Here is a 20882-nt window from a genome sequence, read left to right on the forward strand (position 1 = left end):
AGCACATCAGTGCTAAAAATACAAGGCTGAAGCATTTTCAACCACCTTCGGCCAAAAGTACCGAATGAATCATTCATCAGCCTCCTCCTGAAATCCCCACCATAACAGATGCTAGACTTAAGGCAATTTGATTCATTCCATGTGATATAAAAACAGCTGAGTGCAATGGATACAGCGAAGGCTCTGGACCCTGACAACATCTCGGCTGTAGTACTGAAGACTCGTATTCTAGAACTAGCCGTGCCTCTAGTCAAGCTGTTCCAGTACAGCTACAAAACTGGCATCTCCCAGAAACTGTGGCAATGAGATATGTTCTCTCCACAAAAAGCAGAAAAAATCCAATTTAATCAACTACCTCACCATCAGCCCACTCTCTATCATCAACAAAGTGATGAAAGTTCTTGCTGACAATGCTATTACTCACTCCCACCGATGTTCAGTTTGGATTCCACCAGGACTACTCGATCCAGATCTCATTACATCCTCGGTTAAACATGGACAAAAGAGATGAAGTCCAGAAGTAAGGTGAGAGTAACGTCCTTCGACATCAGACATTTCAATGAATGTGATTTCAAGGAGCACTAGCAAAATTGAACTCAAAGTGAAACCGGCAGGCAGAATTCTCCAATGGCTGCAGTCATACCTAGCACCGCAGAAGCTAATTGCGGTGGCTGGAGGTCAAACAGCTTAGCCTCAGGACACCACTGTCCTGGGTAGTTCCCCGGGTAGTATCCCAGGCCCAACTGTTGTCATGACACAGTACTTGCATTTTTAAAAAGACTACATTTTAAAAATAAAAAAAACTGGAGCTTAAAACAGCTCCTCAGGGCAAGCAAACAGTCTGGGGATTAAACCATCTTATCTCTCAAGAGGGCAGAAAGGACAAAGATACCTTTACTGATATTCACTCACTGCAGTTTTGGCTGGAAGATAAATGAAACTTCAGACTGATAATTAATTAAATTATAACAATCCCTAATTTGGGACCATGAATCAACACTGATATGAGGTCAGATGATATAGTGACAATTTTGGCTCCTTGCTTTTCAGGGTCATCTGCAGAGATGCAGACAGGATTCCATGTGTGTGTGAGAGAGAGATAGATATGAAGTAACAACTCAACTACAAACATCAGTCCTGCACTGGAGCAAAGACTGAGTTAAATTCCATTTTTATAATTACTGTTTTACCTTCAACTGTATTTAAATTTTCTGTGCGATAGTGTCAGTGAGTCATGTACATAAGAAACAAACAAACCTTCTTTATTTTTAAAACTGACTCAACTGCTCCAAGGGCAAGGAAATACACTCATCCACATATCTTTTATTGCCCATGATCAAATATATTTGTGTCATCTTAAAAATTGTACGTGACACTGTTTTCAGCTGCTTATCAGAAGTTGGGGATATTTGCTGATGATTGCATGTGTTCAGTTCCACTCGTAACTATTCAGATAATGAAGAAGTAGTCCATGCTGGCATGCAGCAAGATCTGGACAAAATTCAGGCTTAGGCTGATATGTGGCAAGTAACATACCTGGCACTTGTATGGCATGAAATGACCATCTTTCAGAGAGTCTAACAACCTCCCCTTGACATTCAACAGCATTACTACTTACCAAATACCATGTCAACATTCTGGGGCCACCAGTGACCAGAAACTTACCTGGACCAGCCACATAACTATTGTGGCTGCAGGACCAGGTCAGAGGATGAGAGCTGTGCAGTGAGTGACTCGCTTCCTGACTCCTCAAAGCCTTGCCACAAGCCAATTGGAAAAATGTGGATTAATTAGTGAAATCCAGGATGGATTTGTTAAAGGAAAACCATATTTAACTAACTTGGCTGAGTCCTTGATAGGCTAACTGAGAGGGTTAAAGAGGATAAAGTGTTTGATGTGGAATGTATGGATTTCTTAAAGGTGTTTGATAAAGTGCTACATAAGTTTGTCAGCAAAGTTAAAGCTAGTGGGATAAAAAGGACAGTAGTAGCATGGATACAAAGTTAGCTGAGTGACAGGAAACAGTGAACAGTTGCTTTTAGGGCTGGGAGAAGTATATAAAAGTTGTGTTCCCCAAAGGTTGTTGAATTAGGACCACTACTTTTCTAGTTCTACATTAATGACCTCAACTTGGTTTTGCAGGGCACAATTTCAAAATTTGCTGATGGCACCAAAACTGGAAGTATTGTGAACTGTGAGGAGGTTAGTCATAGACTTCAAGAGGACATAGGCTGATGAAATGGGCAAACATTTGGCAGATGAATTTAATGCACAGAAGTGTGAATACATTCATTTTGAGAAGATACAATTCTAAAGGGGGTACAAGAGCAGGGGGACTTGGAGATATATTTACAAATATTGCTGAAAGTGGCAGGGCAAGTTGAGAAAGCAGCTAATAAGACATACAGGATACTTGGCTTTATAAATAGAGGCATAGCCTACAAAAGAAAGGAAGCTATGGTGAATCTTCAAAACACTGGCTTGATCTGAACTGGAGTGTTGTGTCCAATTCTGGCACCACACTTTAGAAAGGTGAGAAGGCATTAGAAAGTGGTTACATAGGATGTACGGCATAGAAACAGACCATTTAGCACAACCAATGTCAGTGTTTACGCTCTGCTCAAGCCCCTTACCATCTTTCCTCACCTATATCTATGATCAGAACTCTCTATTCCCTTCTCCCTCATATGATTCTCTAGATTTCCCTTTAATGCATCCATACTATTCACTTAAACCACTCCTTGTCATAGTAAGTCCCATATTCTCTCCACCCTTTGATTAAAGAAATTTCTTCTGAATTCCCTAATGAATTTCTAGGTGACTATCTTATATCAATGGCCTTTGGTTATGCTCTGCCCCACAAGAGGAAACATTCTCTCTATATCCTTTGTATCAAAACCGATAGACTATTAGGTCACTCCTCAGCTTTCCTTTTTGAAAGAGAGACGCAACTTTTCAATTCTTTCCTGATAATGTATATCTGTCATCCGGTAAATCTTTTCTGCACCCTCTCCAGTACCTCTATACCCTTTAATAACATGGTAACCAGAACTGCTCACAGTACTCTAGTGTGGTCTAGCCAAAGTTTGATATAGACAGGTTAAGCATAACTTCCCTACTTTTTTTTTAATGGAAATAAAGCCTAGTGCCTGGTTTGCTTTTTTTGAATGTCCTTGCTAACCTGAGGTGCAACTTTTAGTGATTGGTGTAGTTGTGTATTTGTATTCCGAGATTGTATTTGCACTCCTGCATTTATCTGTTGAAATTCACTTGCCAATTATTTCCCCATTCCGCAAGTTCGTTAATGTCCTCCTGCAATTTGGTCTGGAAAAGATTTACAAGAATGGTTCCAGGGACGAGGAACCTCAATTACAATATGGATTAGAGAATTGGACTGTTCTCCTTTAAAGACGAGAAGGTTGGGATGAGATTTGATAGAGGTGTTCAAAATCATGAGGGGCCTGGACAATGTAGGTAGGGAGAAACTTCCTATTGGGTCAAGAGCCAGAGGACACCAATTTAATGTAAATGGCAAAGGCAAAATGAGGAAAAACGTTATCCACAGTGAGTGGTTAGGATCTGGGATGCATTACTTGAGTGTGTAATGGCACGGAATCAATTGTACTTTCAAAATAATATTGGATAAGCACTTGAAAATAACAAGTTTGCAGGGTTATGGGGAAAAAGAGGAGTAGAACTAGGTGAGTTGCTCTTGTAGAGATCTGGCACAGAGATGAGCCTCCTTCTGTACTGTAACCATTCTATGACAGAAGTCAGGAATGTAATGGAATCCTTGCTACTTACCTGGATGAGGTGCAGCTTCAATGACACTCAAAAAGCTTGACACTATCCAGGGCAAAGTAGTGGGTTTGGTCAGTACCACATCCACCACCCTAAGCGTTCATCCCTTCCACCCCACCAGTGCACTGTGGTTGCACCTACAAGATGCATTGCAGCCACTCACTGTTTCTTTGATAGCACCTTACAAATCCATACTGCATAGAAGGAGAAGTGAAGCAGGTGCATGGGAACACCACCACCTGCAAGCTGCTCTCAAGTTGCATACCATCCTGACTTGGAATCTTTCACCAATTCTTCATTATCACTGGGTCAAAATTCTGGAACTCCTCTAACAGCACAGTGGGTGTACCTTTACCACAGCGACTACAGCGGTTCAAGAAGATAGATCACTACTACCTGCTCAGGCAATTTTGGATGGGTAGTAAATGCTGGTTTTGCCAGTGAAGTCCAAATCTAAACGAATGAAGAAAACGCCTTTTTGGAAAGGAGGGCTGCTGTCCCAGTTTGACCTATGTAATTTTGGGGTCATACAGTTGTGCTTGACTCTTAACTTCCCTCTGAATTGCCTTAGCAAGCCACTCAGTTTTATCAAACCAATACATCAAAAAAATGGCCTGTCAACAGCTTCTCAGGATAACTAGTAGTTAGCAGCACGGAGTCCTCACTTAAAGTTGGGGTTGCGTTCCATAAAATCCTCACTTTAAGTGAATTGTGGGTTCCTATAGGAATCAATGTTAAAGTCAGAGTTTGGTTCATTCAGTTCCTTGTTGCCTAGAAAAACCAGTGTACAGGCTGAAATGCTGTACCGCACATGTGCAGTACTGTGCATTCCTAACTGAAATAACTTGCAAAATAAAATAAATCATTAAGAAAAACATGACAATTTTTAAAAATTGCATTCACCTCAGTAATTTTAGATTGATCAGGTTCCATCTAGGGGCAAAAGTTGGTTGGTGCAGGAAGCTGGAATCTGACTACCTGCACTGACTAACTTCTGCCAATAGATGGATTTCAGTTCAGATACGAAGCCAGGAGCAGAGCAGCTAAAAATAGACCCTGGCAAGAACAGAGTGGAAGGTGGGGAGTGGGGGGTGGTTGGAGGCAGGCCAAAAAGCATCGTCGGGAGGTGGGTGGGGGGGGGGCGAAGGGCTGAAGGCAACAGTAGATGTGCTGTGGGAAAGGCAGACCACAGAAGAGGAAGTCTGTGACGAGCAACATTAAAGGGATATACTGACACTACTTTATTTCTGACCTTACAGTGAAACAACATGAAGTGAGTCAAGATTAAGTAAGGACTTACTGTAAATGTCAGCCATATGAATGAAACCCACAGTCTAAGAATGTTTTAAAATAAATGTTCAGAATTCTCACTGAGGAACCTTTTCGAGCAGCATCAACAACTGCCCCATCCTTCTCTTTTGTTGACCTATCTATTGAGTGCACCCTCAAAGAATTAATCTCACCAACCTACTCCTCCTCATCCTGTTCACCACTGCTCCCTAGACTCTGCTGTTAGATTAACAATGACCACCCCTTTCCACATTTCCCTTCAGCATCAGTTCATTCAGGAGAGAGACCCTTTCCACCCACAACCTTCCTGGCATCATGGGATTTGGTTGAAATTTCTTTAATGGCTGCAAAACGTTACCCCTTACTGAAGCCTCCTCACCTAGCTTCAGATGAGCATTGACAGTTTTTTCTAAGATGTTCTTGAACATTTTAGCTTGAATATTTCAAATGACCTGATCAACAATTGCTTGATTCACGCTATTTTTTTGAATTTCAATTAATCTTTATTTTCAAATTCTTGGGAATGGAAAATCTAAACCAATTATTTTCCTTCCTTAACACATTTGGGACTTTATTTCTAGATTCCATCTCATTCATGCATCTGCTAGATGCTTAATCGTTACAGATTCTTAAAATACATTCTTTTCTGACCCCTATATATGTTGTAGATTCCAGAGGCAGTTTGTATGCAGGGGAGGTGGTGGCATTGTGGTATTGTTGTTGGACTAGCAATTCAGAGACCCAGGGTAATGCTCTGGGAACCTGGGGGGTCAAATCCCACATATGGTGGAATTTGAATTTAATTTTAAAAATCTAGAATTAAAAGTCTAATGATGACCATGAAACCATTGCTGATTGTTGTAAAACCCATCTGGTCCACTAATGCCCTTTAGGGAAGGAAATCTGGCATCCTTGCCTGGTCTGGCCTACATGTGACTCCAGGCCCACAGTGATGTAGTTGACTCTTGAATGGCCTCTGAAATGGACTAGCAAGCTACTTAGTTCAACTGCAATTAAGGATGGGCAATGAATGCTGGCCTAGCCAACGATGCCCACATCCCATGAATGAATAAAAAACAAACCTGGAATCTAAACACTGATTGATTAGAAGAATCAATTCAATAGTGGTGTTAGTTCACTGTATCTCTTTTCCCCCCTCATTAGGATAAATTTCTTTCAGTAATCCCTACACTAATCTTGAAAGAACTTTCATTTTCCTTTTGCTCTTTTATTATTTAAAATCGCACACATCACTTTTGTTTTTAAACTTTATTTACTGTTATATACCTGTTTACTGCCTAAAAAATGCTCATCAACTAATGTAAGCATCTCTTTTGTCCCCAAAAACACTAATGAACAACAGATTGTGTTTTTGTCAATGTTAATTATAAGATTAACATAATGAGTTAGATTTTTAAACGAAGAGCTCAACTTTTAGGATTATGAATGTTATTCTCTAAATGTCACTTGGTTTCATTGTGCTCTTTTTTTATTAAAACACTTATTTTCCAGTTCTTCTGCAATGAATGTGTCCTCATTCAGAACTAACCTCTGGCCAAAAGATCAGTACTTTAGATTTCAGTCAAGTAACAGTTGCATTTTCAACTTCATAAGAGAAGGCACTTCAGGAAATCTGTACTGAAAGAAAATTGCACCATGGCTTTTCCATAGCCTTCATTAAAGGAGCAAAAGTGTCTTGGGCAGTCTTGATATACAAAAAGGAAAGGTGCAATAATGCAATTGGTGACATGATTCAATCATCGTGTCAATCTCATTAGCTGCAAATTTAACGTGGCAAAATTAGAAGTTTCTTGCAGCTTCCAATATGGTGATGGATTACTGCTGAAAATCTCTCAGAACTGAGTATATCCCAAACCACCTTAATTTAGCTGCACTGTCCTTTTTCCCTTTGTTTGTACAACCGCATTGGCTGCAGGTTAATCATCGCCTTGATTTTAAAATTCTCATCTTTGTTTCCCTCCATGGCTTTGCCTCTCCCTAGCTCAGTAATCTCTTCTAGTCCCACAGCCTTCCAAGATATTAGTGCTCCTCTAAATCTGACCTCTTCATTGTTCTACCATTGATGGCCATGCCTTCAGCTGCAAAGACCCTGAGCTCAGAAATTCCATTCCTAAACTTCACCATCTCTTTAACTCTCCCTCTTCCTTTGAGACCTATCCAACATCTGCCCTAATATGTCCTTATGTGGCTTCATGTCAAATTTTGTTTTAGCATGCTCCTGTGAAGCATCTTGGAAAGTTTTATTTTATTAAAAACACTATAAGGGCAGGTTGTTGTAGCAGTTACAATATCATGTTTAAAAAAAATGATACCTGAGAGGGAATTACTGAGATAAATCTTGTATCTCAGCGAGTTACACAGAATGATGCCAACAAATTTCCTGTACCGGGTTCGTTTGACAAACCGCTTGCCTTGACATTCAGAATATGAATCAAATTTGAAGGAGTATTGAGTCCAGATGGCATCCTTCCCTATTAAGTAAAGAGCAAAAGGTAAGAGTAAAGGGTGTGTTGTTCTCTTCCAGTGCTACAATGAATTAGTTCATAATATGGTCACTAGGAGACCACTTGTTACAGCCTTTGGTCCATTTTGCATAACCATTTTCCAGGCATACTACCTTCTAATATCTTCAACAATAAACATACCAGGTATGTGATTCCATGTTTTTTGCCTGCAACAAAAAAAATTGTAGGCTTGCTAACAGGTATTTCTACAGGCACTTCAGTGCTATTTCATGATTGGTGGTAAGGGAGTACAAATAAATAGAGATATTAATCTCTTTGAATCCACTGTTTCCTTTTGGTCCCCTTTGCTACCTCTCCTACAATAGAAAGTTCTTAGCTCAGAAACCAGATGAGGTCATCTAGCTAAGAACTCACGTGGTTAAGATAATTAGATTCAAGTGATAGGCCTAAACCTTTTTCTGGGGAAGAGCAAAGTACTGAACGTTGTTGTTAATGGACAAATTCGCCTATAAATTTTGAAAAACTAACAAAGGGTCATGGTCTCCATGAAATAAAGTTGGTAATTTGGAGAGAAAATGTGATGTGCATTGATTTTCCATTATTGCAGAAAACAAGAATGAATTTGCAGCAGCTATTCCCAAAAAGTCTAATAACCCCATGGGATTGTGCATTCAAAAGAATCATGAATCATTAGCCTTGATTATAGGGAATAGCAGCCCATTTGTAAATTGCATTATGGGCAAAGCTTCTGGTTTCCTGTTTCCAGAGAAAAGGGAATTGTGGAAACTAAACAGATTAAAAACTATAGAAATCATGTAATTAAGAAAAATGTATTGATTTAGCTGGTTAGTGTAAACCAGTGATCCAATTCCCATTGTATGTTTCACATCATTACAATGAAATGCTGACAAAAATAAGAACTGTGCCATTAAAGAGACTGTTGGACAAAATGAACAAAGGAGGATTGTAGGATACATTTTCATGAAGACAATATCTCTTTAAATATTGCAATTTTTCCCACAGTACTCTCAAATTTATCTAAATAATGTCAAAGAAGGTGACAGTATTATTAATATGTTTAGGTTGACTGCTGACTGATAACTGAGTAGAAGAGGCACGAGTGACTGATTCTGTACAAACCATCACTGTATTGAGGGTGGTATATAAATATTTTTGGATTATAAAAATAACCTGCAATACAGACCAGAAAGCTTTCTTAATGGACTCTTGGGCATTAATGTTCAGCCTGAGTTAACCACATCACATTAAACTAAAATCATGCATGTGGTGTATTTCATTGTATGCTTGGCTTCACCATTCAGCTGAGCCCAACCTTGGCAGATTTTAATACTATTAATATTCATCTTCCATAGTTTCAGCAGAGAAATATGTCCTGACTGGAGTTTGTAGCACTCACCTGGTATATATTCACTTACGCTGGGATCCGCTACAGGGTTGGGAGGCAGGGGAGAAGGAAATTAAAAGTGGAAAATGAAGAAGCATTAGAAAATGAAATTTTTACAATTACTTTTTTAAAATCTAAAAATGTAGAAATATTTCAAAAGAGTAAGTTAACAAACAATGATTAACTTCTGCTAATTTGTATTTCTTTTGAAGCTACTGGAATGCACCGAGAAGCAGATTAATTGGGAGAACTTCATATCAGGAATATTAACCAGAATACTGACTTTAAAATCCAGTTTTTATCATTTTTGCTACTTTACTGTATATCAAGATATAGAAAGAGGACCTTGATCTATCTTCCCATCATAAGAACACAATAAACAGTGGAATATTACAGATTGGTAGGTTATCACCCATTAGAGCTTTAGAAATATTCATTGCTAAAATGTGTAGAAATTAGAGCTGTTTGAGAGATTTTACACAAGTAAATTGCTGGCTTCCTTCACAAAGGTAATCTCCCCTCCAACTCTCCTCCATTCAGAGATGTTTTCCCTGCCCACCCCATTGCAGGTGATTTCTCACTGTAAGCCACTTCCTCCATGTCACGGAGGCTGGCTCCCTTACTGCACTTCCCGAACTCTCACACATTCCCCCTCCAACAATCCTGCAATGTTCTCAGAAATATTGGGATAGATATTCAACTTGCCACCTGCCAGCAAAGCTGATCCATAAAAGAAATTGGCTGATTTGTGTTTCATCCCCCTCCAGCAAAACCTGTCCTTGAGCTTTCCCCTTGCCTCCCCAGCTCAGGGCGGGTGGGGTAGCACAAACACAAAGTGCCACCCTAAGAGTCCCTCCTCAATATAGCTCCAGTCCACCTACCTCCTGTTGCTGCTCTGATTTTCAATGCTGCTGTTCACTTTGACAAGATGCCCTAGTTTTTTTTTAAAAACATCCCCAACACTGTGCGGTGACATTCACAAAACAAGAATCAAAACCGTGATTGGGAGTTGGAGCAAAGCTAAGGAAGGCGATGAAAAATGCACCAGTTTTCATCTGCAAATGCAACTCTCCACAAAAATCACCATGGTTGGCATGTATGTATGATTAACACTGAAGAAAAGCATAGCAAGCTTTCCCATAGGGCTATTGCCAAGGTCTTCAGTCATGAAGGCAAGGCATAGTTTGTTAGACCACTGCCTGCTTCTGCCCATACCTGTCTCAAATTACTAGTTTGATTTCTTTTGTTGGATTTAAGGACATCCAGAATTCTCAAATGGCACCCAATAGAAATAACAGTCATTTTAGTTGTAAAATCGGTCCTATTTGATATATGCCACTTATAAAATAATCACAATTTCACATTTTCAAATTATTAGCAATTGTCTCTTTTTAATCATAAATTTAACTAATATTTCCTGACTGTAGACAGATTTGGATATCACTTCATTAGGTTGGTGATGAATGCTGCTTTTACAGAGCAGTTTTGGCATTAGTACAACACCCTCTTGGTACTGATCCAACAGTAAATATGCAACTATACAATGCAAAAATGGAAGGAAGGAGAAAGATGGGGCTATGAACCCTCCCTAATAACAAACTGCAGCAAGAAACCATATATATTTTATCATCTGTAAGAACCATGTCTTGAGCTATCCAAAATCATTATTTTTAAAAACCTTAACAAACTCACATTTCCGTCGAGGTTTTAAATACACCCTAACTAAATGCCTTTTTGCACAATGAAACTTGTAGTTTTAAACTAAAAATTCCAATGATTTATGTACTTTAAAACCAAGAATGTTAACAAAGTTTAGGGATAGCAAATATTTCCAGACCACATTCCAGGTCCAATTTAAACTTTCACACCTGGCAGAAACCAAGTGAGCCTACAGTTGAAATTGGGACAGAAAAGTATCTCTTCCAATTTGACCACCTTACCTCGGTATATAACTATACATTGCTGTTTTCAACAAGTGTGCTGGTCAACCACTGGACAGTATCAGGGTCCTGCTTTAAAAATGCAGATTGGGTTCCAATGAGATCATTGTGGTCCCAGCGCAATTTTGATTTGTGGTTGCACGAGGATGCCATCATGGCTTCCTCACCAGTCCAGTCTGGTGGCAAGTGGATCAGGGCAAGAGAAGGTTGAGAAAAGTAAGTAATTTATTTTGCTGTTTCATGAGCTATGGAGAGTAAAAAATGAAATCATGGTAATAGTACTGGACTAGTAGTTCATAATAATAAGTTCATTTGTCATCTTGGCATTTTGTGAACTTAAATTCACTAACACAACATAGCATATCAGCAAATAAGGTCAGAGAGTACAGGTAGCTACATATATGAACACGCAGGGCCCTGTTCTTTGAAGACAAAAAGAACATGTAGACACATTACGCCTGTTTCAGTGAAACAAAATAAGTGACAGTCACTAGCTGACTCATTCCTCAGGGCAATGTCTTGGCCAATCAGGGTCAAACTGCCTGGTTTAAATTTTAAACAATGCATGGCAGTTAACTCAAGTCACCATCATTGGTGCATTCTCCATGGCAATGCCTCTACCAATCAGAGCCCACTTGCTAACCAATCCACACTCTCTTCACATACAATATAAATTGTTTTCCCCTTATACTGGTATTCTTGTGAAGTGTCCTGATGGGTGCAAGACAAAAAGCTTCAACATGCCTCTTCATTCAGCAAAACTCAAATTTGATATATCTTGTAATTTGTGGAACTACCACAATAAGTGGCTGAGAAAGCTGCTTGGTTTTTGTTTAATCCCAGCTGAATTCCTAATGTCAAGGAAAAGAATTTGCCACTCCTACCTGGTGTAGTCTATACGTGACTTCAGCCTGCATCCTGAAAACATTACTTTTAAATAGCTATAGCTTTCCACCTTTATTGTTAGCCCGTAACTCATACTGGAACATTCATGTATGTGGAAGCCAATGAGACAGCATCAGATTCTGTTGCGGTGTTCCTAAAGTTAAATAGCCTGTTAATAAATCCCTCCATGGCCTCACCCCTCCCTAGCTTTATAATGTCTTCTAACCCCACAACCCTCCAAGAACTCTCTCAATTCAGGCCTTTGTCAAGGCTCACGTGGATGAAGTAATGAAAAGCTACTAGCAGCTATGGAAGCAGCAACAATTCATGAGTGGTACAGAGAGAATTGGTGCCACTTGCAGCTCAGTTTGAAATGCTAGCTGTGTTTTGATGCTTCATAATCCTAACAGCGAAATGCAGATGACAAATGTTGGAGTAGGAAAGATGACTTAAAGAGCATTTGCTTTATTACTCTGCCAGTGTTCCATTGTTTAATTGGTAACTTTAAAATCAATTCCATTACTGGGAATCATTTGAAAGAGATACTTATAATTGATATTTAAATGTGCAAGGAAAAAAGTTAGTGTTACAGACGGTTTTAGTTTGGCTGCATTTTATCCCAGCTCCGAGATTCCCCCCTTCCTTCTTCACCAGACTCCATCCTGCTGACCCCACAGTGTGTCTATATACTTGGTATGCTCTTGTAACTAGATTTGAGCATATTGTATAGAGATCAGTAAAAACTAGTGGACAGGTACAAAAAAAAATTTTGAAAGACTAATGGAATGTTGGCCTCTCTCTCAAGGGGGCTAGAATATAAAGGAGCAAAAGATGTGTTACAGCTGTATAGAGCTCTGGTTACTTCCCATCTGGTGTGCATTCAATTCTGGGCACTGGACCTCAGGAAGAACATACAGGCCTTGGAGTGGGTGCAGCACAGGCTCACCAGAATGATACCTGGGCTAAAAGTGTAAAATTGAGAAGCTTTTATAGACTGGTCCTGTATTCACTTGAATATAGAAGGTTAAGGGGTGATAAACCTGAAGGGTCAAAAGATGATGAAAGGAATTGTTTGGGTAGATAGAAACTACTTCTACCTGTGTGGGTGTCTGAAACAAAGGGATTGTGAGCTTAAAATTAGAGCAGGGCCATTCAGGGATGATGTCAGAAAACTCTTATACATACAAAGGAAACTCTCCCTGTCATCTCCACACCACCCCCACCACAGCAACTTTTGAGCCTAGATCAATTAAAAATTTCAAAATTGTGATTGAGAGATTGTTGCTAGGCAGGAGTATTAAGGGTTATGGGGCCAAAGCAACCAGATGGAGTTAAGATACAGATCAACCATGAGGTAATTAAATGGTAGAACAGGCTCGAGAGGCTGAATGCCCTATTCCAGTTGCTATAGTCATGGTCTTTTTGGGGGAGGGAAAAAAAAGAGAAACACACACTTACCTGATTCCGTAACAAAAGAAAGAGAGTCACTGGATGGACCTCTGCCATGTATGTTTGTGGGTGTCACTAAGAATGTGTAGCTGTTAAATACACAACAAGGTTAGCACATTTATAAACAAATAAGTATTTTGTTTCTAAACATATTCTTATTTAAGAACAGCCCACTATGCTCAACTCTTCAAAACACTGAAAATGCAAACGTATTTGGGTAGTTTTTCATATCATATTTTGTAGGGAATTCTGACAAAGTTTATTTCTATATTCCAAAAATCCAATCCAACCTCAGGTTAGCCATCCAGGTTTGGACATTAGATTACTCAGCATACTGATATGATTCGTATATTTCATCTGCGGGGCTAAAAACGACCAATTTTTTATTACAATAATGCAGTGTCCTTGAGCTGAGCTAAGTGACTCAGACTCCATACCACAGGTCTCACTGCAGCACATAAGATCATAAGAAATATCAGCAATAACCACCAGAAAAACAGTGGGCAGCCCAAGTGAGGGAGATGTGAATGTGCTGCTCAGGTTCATGTGATGCAACTCCATCTTTCAATGTAATTTCTTTCACGAATGACAACGTTTTGACGTCCCCCAGTCTCTGTGCAAATGAGAAATAGGATTGTGAAAGCCCATCTCTCAAGAGGTTAGTTGAATAATACTTAATTTTATGTCTCCCTTCAGGAGATAGGTTTTTAGTAGACTTTTGGTTTATTCAACTTCTCTATGACTGACTATATTGATTTGATATCTAGATAATCTTTTCGTTGGAGAATATTCTGAAGTAGAAGGATTTACAAGCTGATAGGCCACAATGTAAATGCTCCTTTCATTGCTGTAACCACCTTTGTAGCAGTAATTGGGTGGGCTAGTTCAATATGGCAGGAGGGCTTACAGGTTCCCATAAGGATAGGGCGGGGGAAGGGGCAAATACATTCACCAGCCATCAACTTCCTGCTGAACGTCAACATAGAATCCAGGGTTGCAGCTGATCAGGACAGTCTGCAGTGGGATTCAAAGTCTACACTTTCTGACTCAAAGCCAGAAATGCTAGCACTGAGCCAAAGGATCATTCGGCTGAAACTGGTCAACACTAGTGATCATCATCAATAGGAGAACTGGCTTGTAGGCATTGTAGTACCTGATTCAGTGGAAAAACTGAAATATCAGTAGCTACAATCAGTTGTTTTCCCCCAAATTAAACCCATTATTTACAACACTCAATCTTTAAATAAAATATAAAATAATCATGAGTATATAAAAGTAAATGTTTAACTTGATAGAAACCATTTTTGTAGCTAATTTGCAGAGCTTCCTCTAAGTATGTTGAATTTCTCAATCCAGACTAGTTTGTACACTGTTGTTCTGCCAAATATGTAGCAAGCAAACAGAAACATCGAAACCTTGCTTACATTGTACTGTAATAAATATATTTATCTGCATGTTACGAACATGCGAATTAGGAGCAGGAGTAGGCCACTCGGCTCCTCGAGCCTACTCTGCCATTCAATACAATCATGGTTGATCTGAATGTAACCTTGACTTTTTTTCTTGCCTACCTCCGATAACCTTTCACTCCCTTCTTATTCAAGAATCTATCTAGCTCTGCCTTAAAAGTATTCAAAGACTCTGCTTCTGCTATCTTTTGAGGAAGAGAGTTCCAGAGACTCACAACCCTTTGAGTGTTATGGCACAGCAAATGGTAGATGCTGAGTTGCTCAAATCCCAGGGGGAAACTTGAAACAGCTGCCACAACTGTTTTTGCAATTTGCATTTTTATTTTGAGATGCATGCTTTGAATTCAGGAATAATAAGTCCACTGAGTCTTAGAGGCTTTTTTTTACAAAACTAAATTAAACATTTGCTAATAAAAGAAATGATTTTAAGCACATACATTGGTCTACAAATTACTACTATGATAATTCATACATCCCCTAATTAGTGTAGCTCCCAGTTACACCTCCATTAAGGCAATAGTAAAACAACAGATTTCAACAGACCCAGGCAAGGCACACAATACCCTGGACAGTGATAGTCAAAGTGAATTTTCTTAGCTTTGATTCCTGGCTTGGTATGTAGAGGCTGGAGGCTTTTCACACCTGTTAGATCTTAGAATTCCTTCTTCCTTACATATAACCTTATCTCCTTTATACATGTTTCTCCCTTTTTAGTGTAAATCTCATTGTCCCAATATATCTTTGCAACTTTACTTTTTCCATAATATAAATCTTTCATAGTGCTCATTATCAGTAGTCTTTGGGAAAAATAAACACACTGTTTGACTTAGGCTCTATTGGCTAGGTGTAACACCTCACCATCTCTTTGAAATTCACTACTCGGGTTTATCTAAAAATGCAAATGTTCTTCACATCTCCCATTTTAAAACTTCAACCATGTTTAAGTATTTAGCATTTCAAACCTAGTTTCCCTTCTGATATGACTACCTGTCTGCAATTCAATTAAAAAAAAACACACTAATCCAAACCCCACTATTAACTTACCTTTACAATAAATTTTTGAAAATTATTATATTTTCATGACACTGAAAGAAATTTCTCCTCTTCTCTGTCATAAATGAACAATCCTTTATTTTTAGACAGTGACCCTTGGTTCTAGATTATCCCACAAGAGGAAACATTCTCTCTGCATCCACCCTGTCAAGACCCCTCAGGATCTTAACGGTTTCCATTTAGTCACCTCTTACTCTTTTAAATTCCAGTGAATACAAGCCTAAACTGTCCAGCCTTTCCTCATAAGACAAACCACCCATTCCTGTATTAGTCTAGCAAACCTTTTCTGAACTGCTTCTAACATATTTACATCTTTCTTTAAGCAAGGAGACCAGTACTGTACATAATACTCCAGATGTGGTCTCACCAGTGCCTTGTACAGTTGAAGCATAACCTCCTTCCTTTTGTAATCAATTCCTCTCACAATAAATGATAACATTCTATTAGCTTTCCTAATTACCTGCTGTACCTGCATACTAACCTTTTGTGATTCATGCACTAGGACACCCAGATCCCTCTGAATCTCAGAGCTCTGCAATCTCTCACCATTTAGATAATAAGAATCTTTTTTATTCTTCCTGCCAAAATGAATGATTTTACATTTGCCCACATTAAGCTCTGTTTGCCAGATCTCACTTAACCTATGTCACTTTGTAGTCTCCTTACGTCCTCTTCACAATTTACTTTGCTACATATCTTTGTGTCATCAGCAAATTTAGCAACCATACCTTCAGTCCCTTCAGCCAAGTCATTGATATAAATCATAAAAAGTTGAAGCCCCAGCACTGATCCGTGGCACACTACTTGTCATGTCCTGCCGACGAGAAAAAACCCCTTTATGCCAACTCTCTGCTTCCTATTAGCTAGTCAATTTTCTATCCATCCAATATGTTACCCCCTACACCATGAGCTTTTATTTTCTGCAATAATCTTTGATGTGGCACCTTATCAAATGCCTTCTGAAAATCTAAGTACAGTACATCATCAGTTCCCCTTTATCCACAGCACATGTGAATCCTTCAAAGGGTTCCAATAAATTGGTTAAACATGATTTCTCTTTTACAAAACAATGTTGACACTGGCTGATTGCCTTGAATTTTCCTAAGTGCCCTGCTATAACATCTTTAATAATAGCTTCTGACATTTTCCCTATGACTGATGTTAGGCTAACTGGCCTATAGTTTCTTGTTTTCTGTCTCCCTCCCTTTTTGACTAAAGGAATTATATTTGCTTTTTCCCTCCAGTCTAATGGAACCTTCCCCAAATCTAGGGAATTTTGGAAAATTAAAACCAGTGCATCAATTATCTCACTAGCCACTTCTTCCAAGACCTTAGGGTGAAGTCCATCAGGACCTGGGGATTTGTCAGCCCACAGCCCCAACAATTTGCTCAATACCACTTCCCAGGTGATTGTAATTTTCTGAGTTCCTCCCTCCCTTCCATTTCTTGATTTACAGCTATTTCTGGGATATTACTGGTGTCCTCATTAGTGAAGACCAAAGCGAAATATCTGTTTAGTTCATCTACCATCTCCCTACTTTCAATTATCAATTCCCAAGATGCACTCTATAGGACCAATGCTTCTCTTATTTAAATATCTATAGAAACTCTTACTATCTATCTTACATTACTAGCTAGCTTTCCCTCATACTCTAATATTTCCTTCCTTATTAATCTGTTTGTTATTCTTTGCTGTTCTTTATATTCTTTCCAATCTTCTGACCTGCCACTCATCTTTGAGTAATTATATGTTTTTTCTTTAAGAATGATACTGTCTTTAACTTTTTTTTTAAGTTAACCATAGATGGTGGGCCCTCTCCTTGGAACTTTTCTTTCTCATTGGAGTGTATATATTCTGTGTTTTCTGAAATATCCCTTTAAATGTTTGCCACTGAACTTCTATTGACCTATCCCTTAGCCGCATTTGCCAGTTCAATTTAGCTAGCTCTGTTTTTGTGCCCTCATAATTGCCCTTATTTAAATTTAATACTAATCTTAGACAAACTCGTTTCTCCCTCAAAATGATAGTAAAATTCAATCATATTGTGGCCGCTACTACCTAAGGGTGCTTTCACTAGGAGTTCATCAATTATTCCTATCTCATTACTCAATACCAGGTCTAGTACAGCCTGCTCTCTGGTTGGATCCAGAACCTGTTCTAAGAAACTATCCCGAAAACACCATGAACTCCCCATCTACGTTACCTTTGCCCATCTGATTTTTCCAGTCTATATGTAGATTAAAATTCCCCGTGATTATTGTTGCACCTTTCTGGCAAACTCCCATTATCTCTTCTTTTATACTCTGTCCTACTGTTACAATTAGGGGGCCTGTACAAGTTACTTCTTGCTTTTATCATTCCTCATCTCAATCCCCTATTTAGGTCATCTCTTTCTAATGTGCTAATATCATCATTAATTAACAGAGCCACCCTTCACCTTTTCCTATTTTCCTGTCCTTTCTAAATGTCACATACCCTTCAATATTCAGTTCCCAATCTATGTCATCCTGTACCCAAGTCCCTGTAATGGCTATCAGATCGTACTTATTTCTAATTGCGCTATCTGTTCATCTGTTTTATTTCAAATGCTATGAGCATTTAGTTACAGAGCCTTTAGTTTTGTCCTTTTATTATTTTTGTAGTGTCTAGCCTTATCTGCTGACTTATTCTTATATTTGTACTCTCTGTCCTGTCCTGTCACAGTCTGTTTATCACTTCCCATATTAATACCAGTCTCTACTCTTTGGTTTGTCACATCTTCCCAAATTTGATCTCAGGCCCCCACTATTCAGTTTAAAACCCTCTCTATGTCCATAGTTAGGCAGCTCATGAGGACTCCAACCCCAGCACGATTCAGGTGCAGACTGTCCCAACAGTACAGATCCTACTTTCCCCAAACTGGTGCCAGTGCCCCACAAACCAGAACTCACTTCTCCCACACCAGTCTGTGAGCCATGGATTCATTTCTTTAATCTTATTTGTCCTATAGCAATTTGCACGTGGCTCAGGTAATAATCCAGAAATTATTACCTTTAAGGCTCTGCTTCTTACCTTGGTGCCTAAATCCTCATCCTGGCTATGTCATTGGTATCTACATGGACCACAACCACTGGATCCTCCCCCTCCCACTGCAAGTTCCTCTCCAGCCCTGAGCAGATGTACTGGACCTTGTCATTGGGCAAGCAACAAAGCCATCTGGACTCTCACTCTTTGCTATACAGAACAGTGTCAATCCCCTTACTGTACTGTCACCTACTACCACTACATTCCTTTTTTCTCCCTCCACTTGAATGGCTTCCTGTACCACGGTGCCATGGTCAGTTTGCTCATCCACTCTGCAGCCCCCGCTCTCATCCAAACAAGCTAAGAGAACCTCAAACCTGTTGGGCAATTGCAGAGGCTCACACCCCTGCACTCTGGGTTCCCTTACATCCCTCACTTGTAGTCACACCCTCCTGTCCCTGGCCACTGACCAAATCAGGAAACCCTATCCTAAGTGATGTGACTGCCTTATGGCATAAAGCATCCAGGTAACCTTCTCCACCCTGATATGTAGCAGAATCTGCAGCTTAGCCTGCAGTTCAATGACTCTGAGCTGAAGTTCCTCAAGCCACTAACACTTACTGCAGACATGTTTGCCCTGGATCATAATGTTATCCAGGAACTCCCATATGCTGCAGCCTTGGCACATCACATATCCTGCCATCTTATGTGTTTTAAATAATTACTTAATTATATTAATCACTTATTTATGTTGCTTTCTTATTTATTTTATTAACTTTACCACAAACTTGTGTACTATTTTAAACTTTTAGAATAGAACTTACCCACTTACCAGATACTCACCAAACAGTTAGCTCCTTTCCCTGTAGTAAAGTAAGAAGCAATTTCTATGGGGCGAGAAAGATAAAGGGGAAATGAACAACTCCTTTCCTCAACTCCCCTCTCACCAAACTCCAAGTCTTCACTCAGTTAGTCAGTTGCACTCCATTTGCCAAGGCATCATGAAAAAACCCTGTATTTATAGTAAACTGAATTGGGGGCTACAGTAACCAGATTCAAGCAGTTAGCTAATTAACTACTCAGCTCCTACAGCTAGAGTGAGTTTACCCTGTCTAATCTGCACGAAAATAAGAACTTACCCCGCTTACACAGTATTTTCCTGTTACTGCGAATTACAGACTAGGTTAGGTTTTAAGAGGAAAATTTAAGAACAAAATTAACACTTAAAATGCCCCTATCACCAAACTCCAAGTTTTTACTCAGATAGTCAGCTGCACTCCGTTTTAGGCTCAATATCCCCATGTTCATTTATATTTGGTTAAATGAAAAAGTGACATGGAAATTCTAGTTTTGAATGTACTTGATCACTTTAAGGCTGGGAAGATTTTCTTCTGTTTCCTATTTGGAGTAAAATTGTAAAAGTATTCTTTAGAATCATAGAATAATACAGCAAAGGAGAAGGCCATTCAGCCCATTGTGCCTGTGATGGTTCTTTGAAAGAGCTATCCGATTAGTTGCACCCTCTTGCTCTTTGCGCCTAGTCCTGAATTTTTTTCCTCATCGGGTTTTTATCCGATTCCCTTCTGCTTCGATCACCTTTACAGGCAATGCATTCCAGATTATAATAACTTGCCGTGTAATAATGTTTTCTCTCATGTTGCCTCTTGTTCTTCCACCAATTAACCTAAATCTGTGTCTTCTGGTTCACAACCTTTCTAAAACTGGAAACAGTGCAATTAAGCAGGAACAATCAAAACCCTTCATGATCTTGAACACCTCTCTTAAATCTCCCCTGAATCCTCTTTAACAAACATCAGATGGATAAGGCAATCTTGCCTTGCTGTTTTTGCAAGCTACACAAAAGGCACTTTGTTCTGATGTGGGGCTTGTAGAGGGAATGTTTTTTCTATTGATAAGGGATACCTGAAATAGAAAAAGCCAAAGTCTGCTGTGAGTATTAATACATGTTATAGTTTGTTGATACAGAAGCGTTCTAAGGAAACATCTGCTCCTTTGGTATTCTTGGAATGAGGTGTGTTAACAGTGAAGCAGCGAAAGTCCATATTCTCTATTTACAACCAGGCTTACATTAGTAGGGAC

General features: G+C 39.2%; 1 protein-coding gene across 22 annotated transcripts in view; it reads right to left on the bottom strand.

Annotated features, from left to right (window-relative positions):
• LOC121290577 (target of Nesh-SH3-like) overlaps positions 1 to 20882 on the bottom strand; it is a 290979-nt gene that overhangs the window by 7041 nt on the left and 263056 nt on the right. For all 22 annotated transcript variants that reach the window (XM_041211152.1, XM_041211169.1, XM_041211161.1 and 19 more), the window contains 3 exons: positions 13266 to 13345; positions 8995 to 9024; positions 7425 to 7583 (listed from right to left, as the gene is read on the bottom strand). In XM_041211152.1, coding sequence (XP_041067086.1) covers positions 7425 to 7583; positions 8995 to 9024; positions 13266 to 13345 — 269 coding nt within the window. The remainder of the gene's footprint in view (positions 1 to 7424; positions 7584 to 8994; positions 9025 to 13265; positions 13346 to 20882) is intronic.

This window comes from Carcharodon carcharias, chromosome 18, assembly GCF_017639515.1.
Source record: "Carcharodon carcharias isolate sCarCar2 chromosome 18, sCarCar2.pri, whole genome shotgun sequence".
In the NCBI taxonomy this organism is placed as follows: Eukaryota; Metazoa; Chordata; class Chondrichthyes; order Lamniformes; family Lamnidae; genus Carcharodon; species Carcharodon carcharias.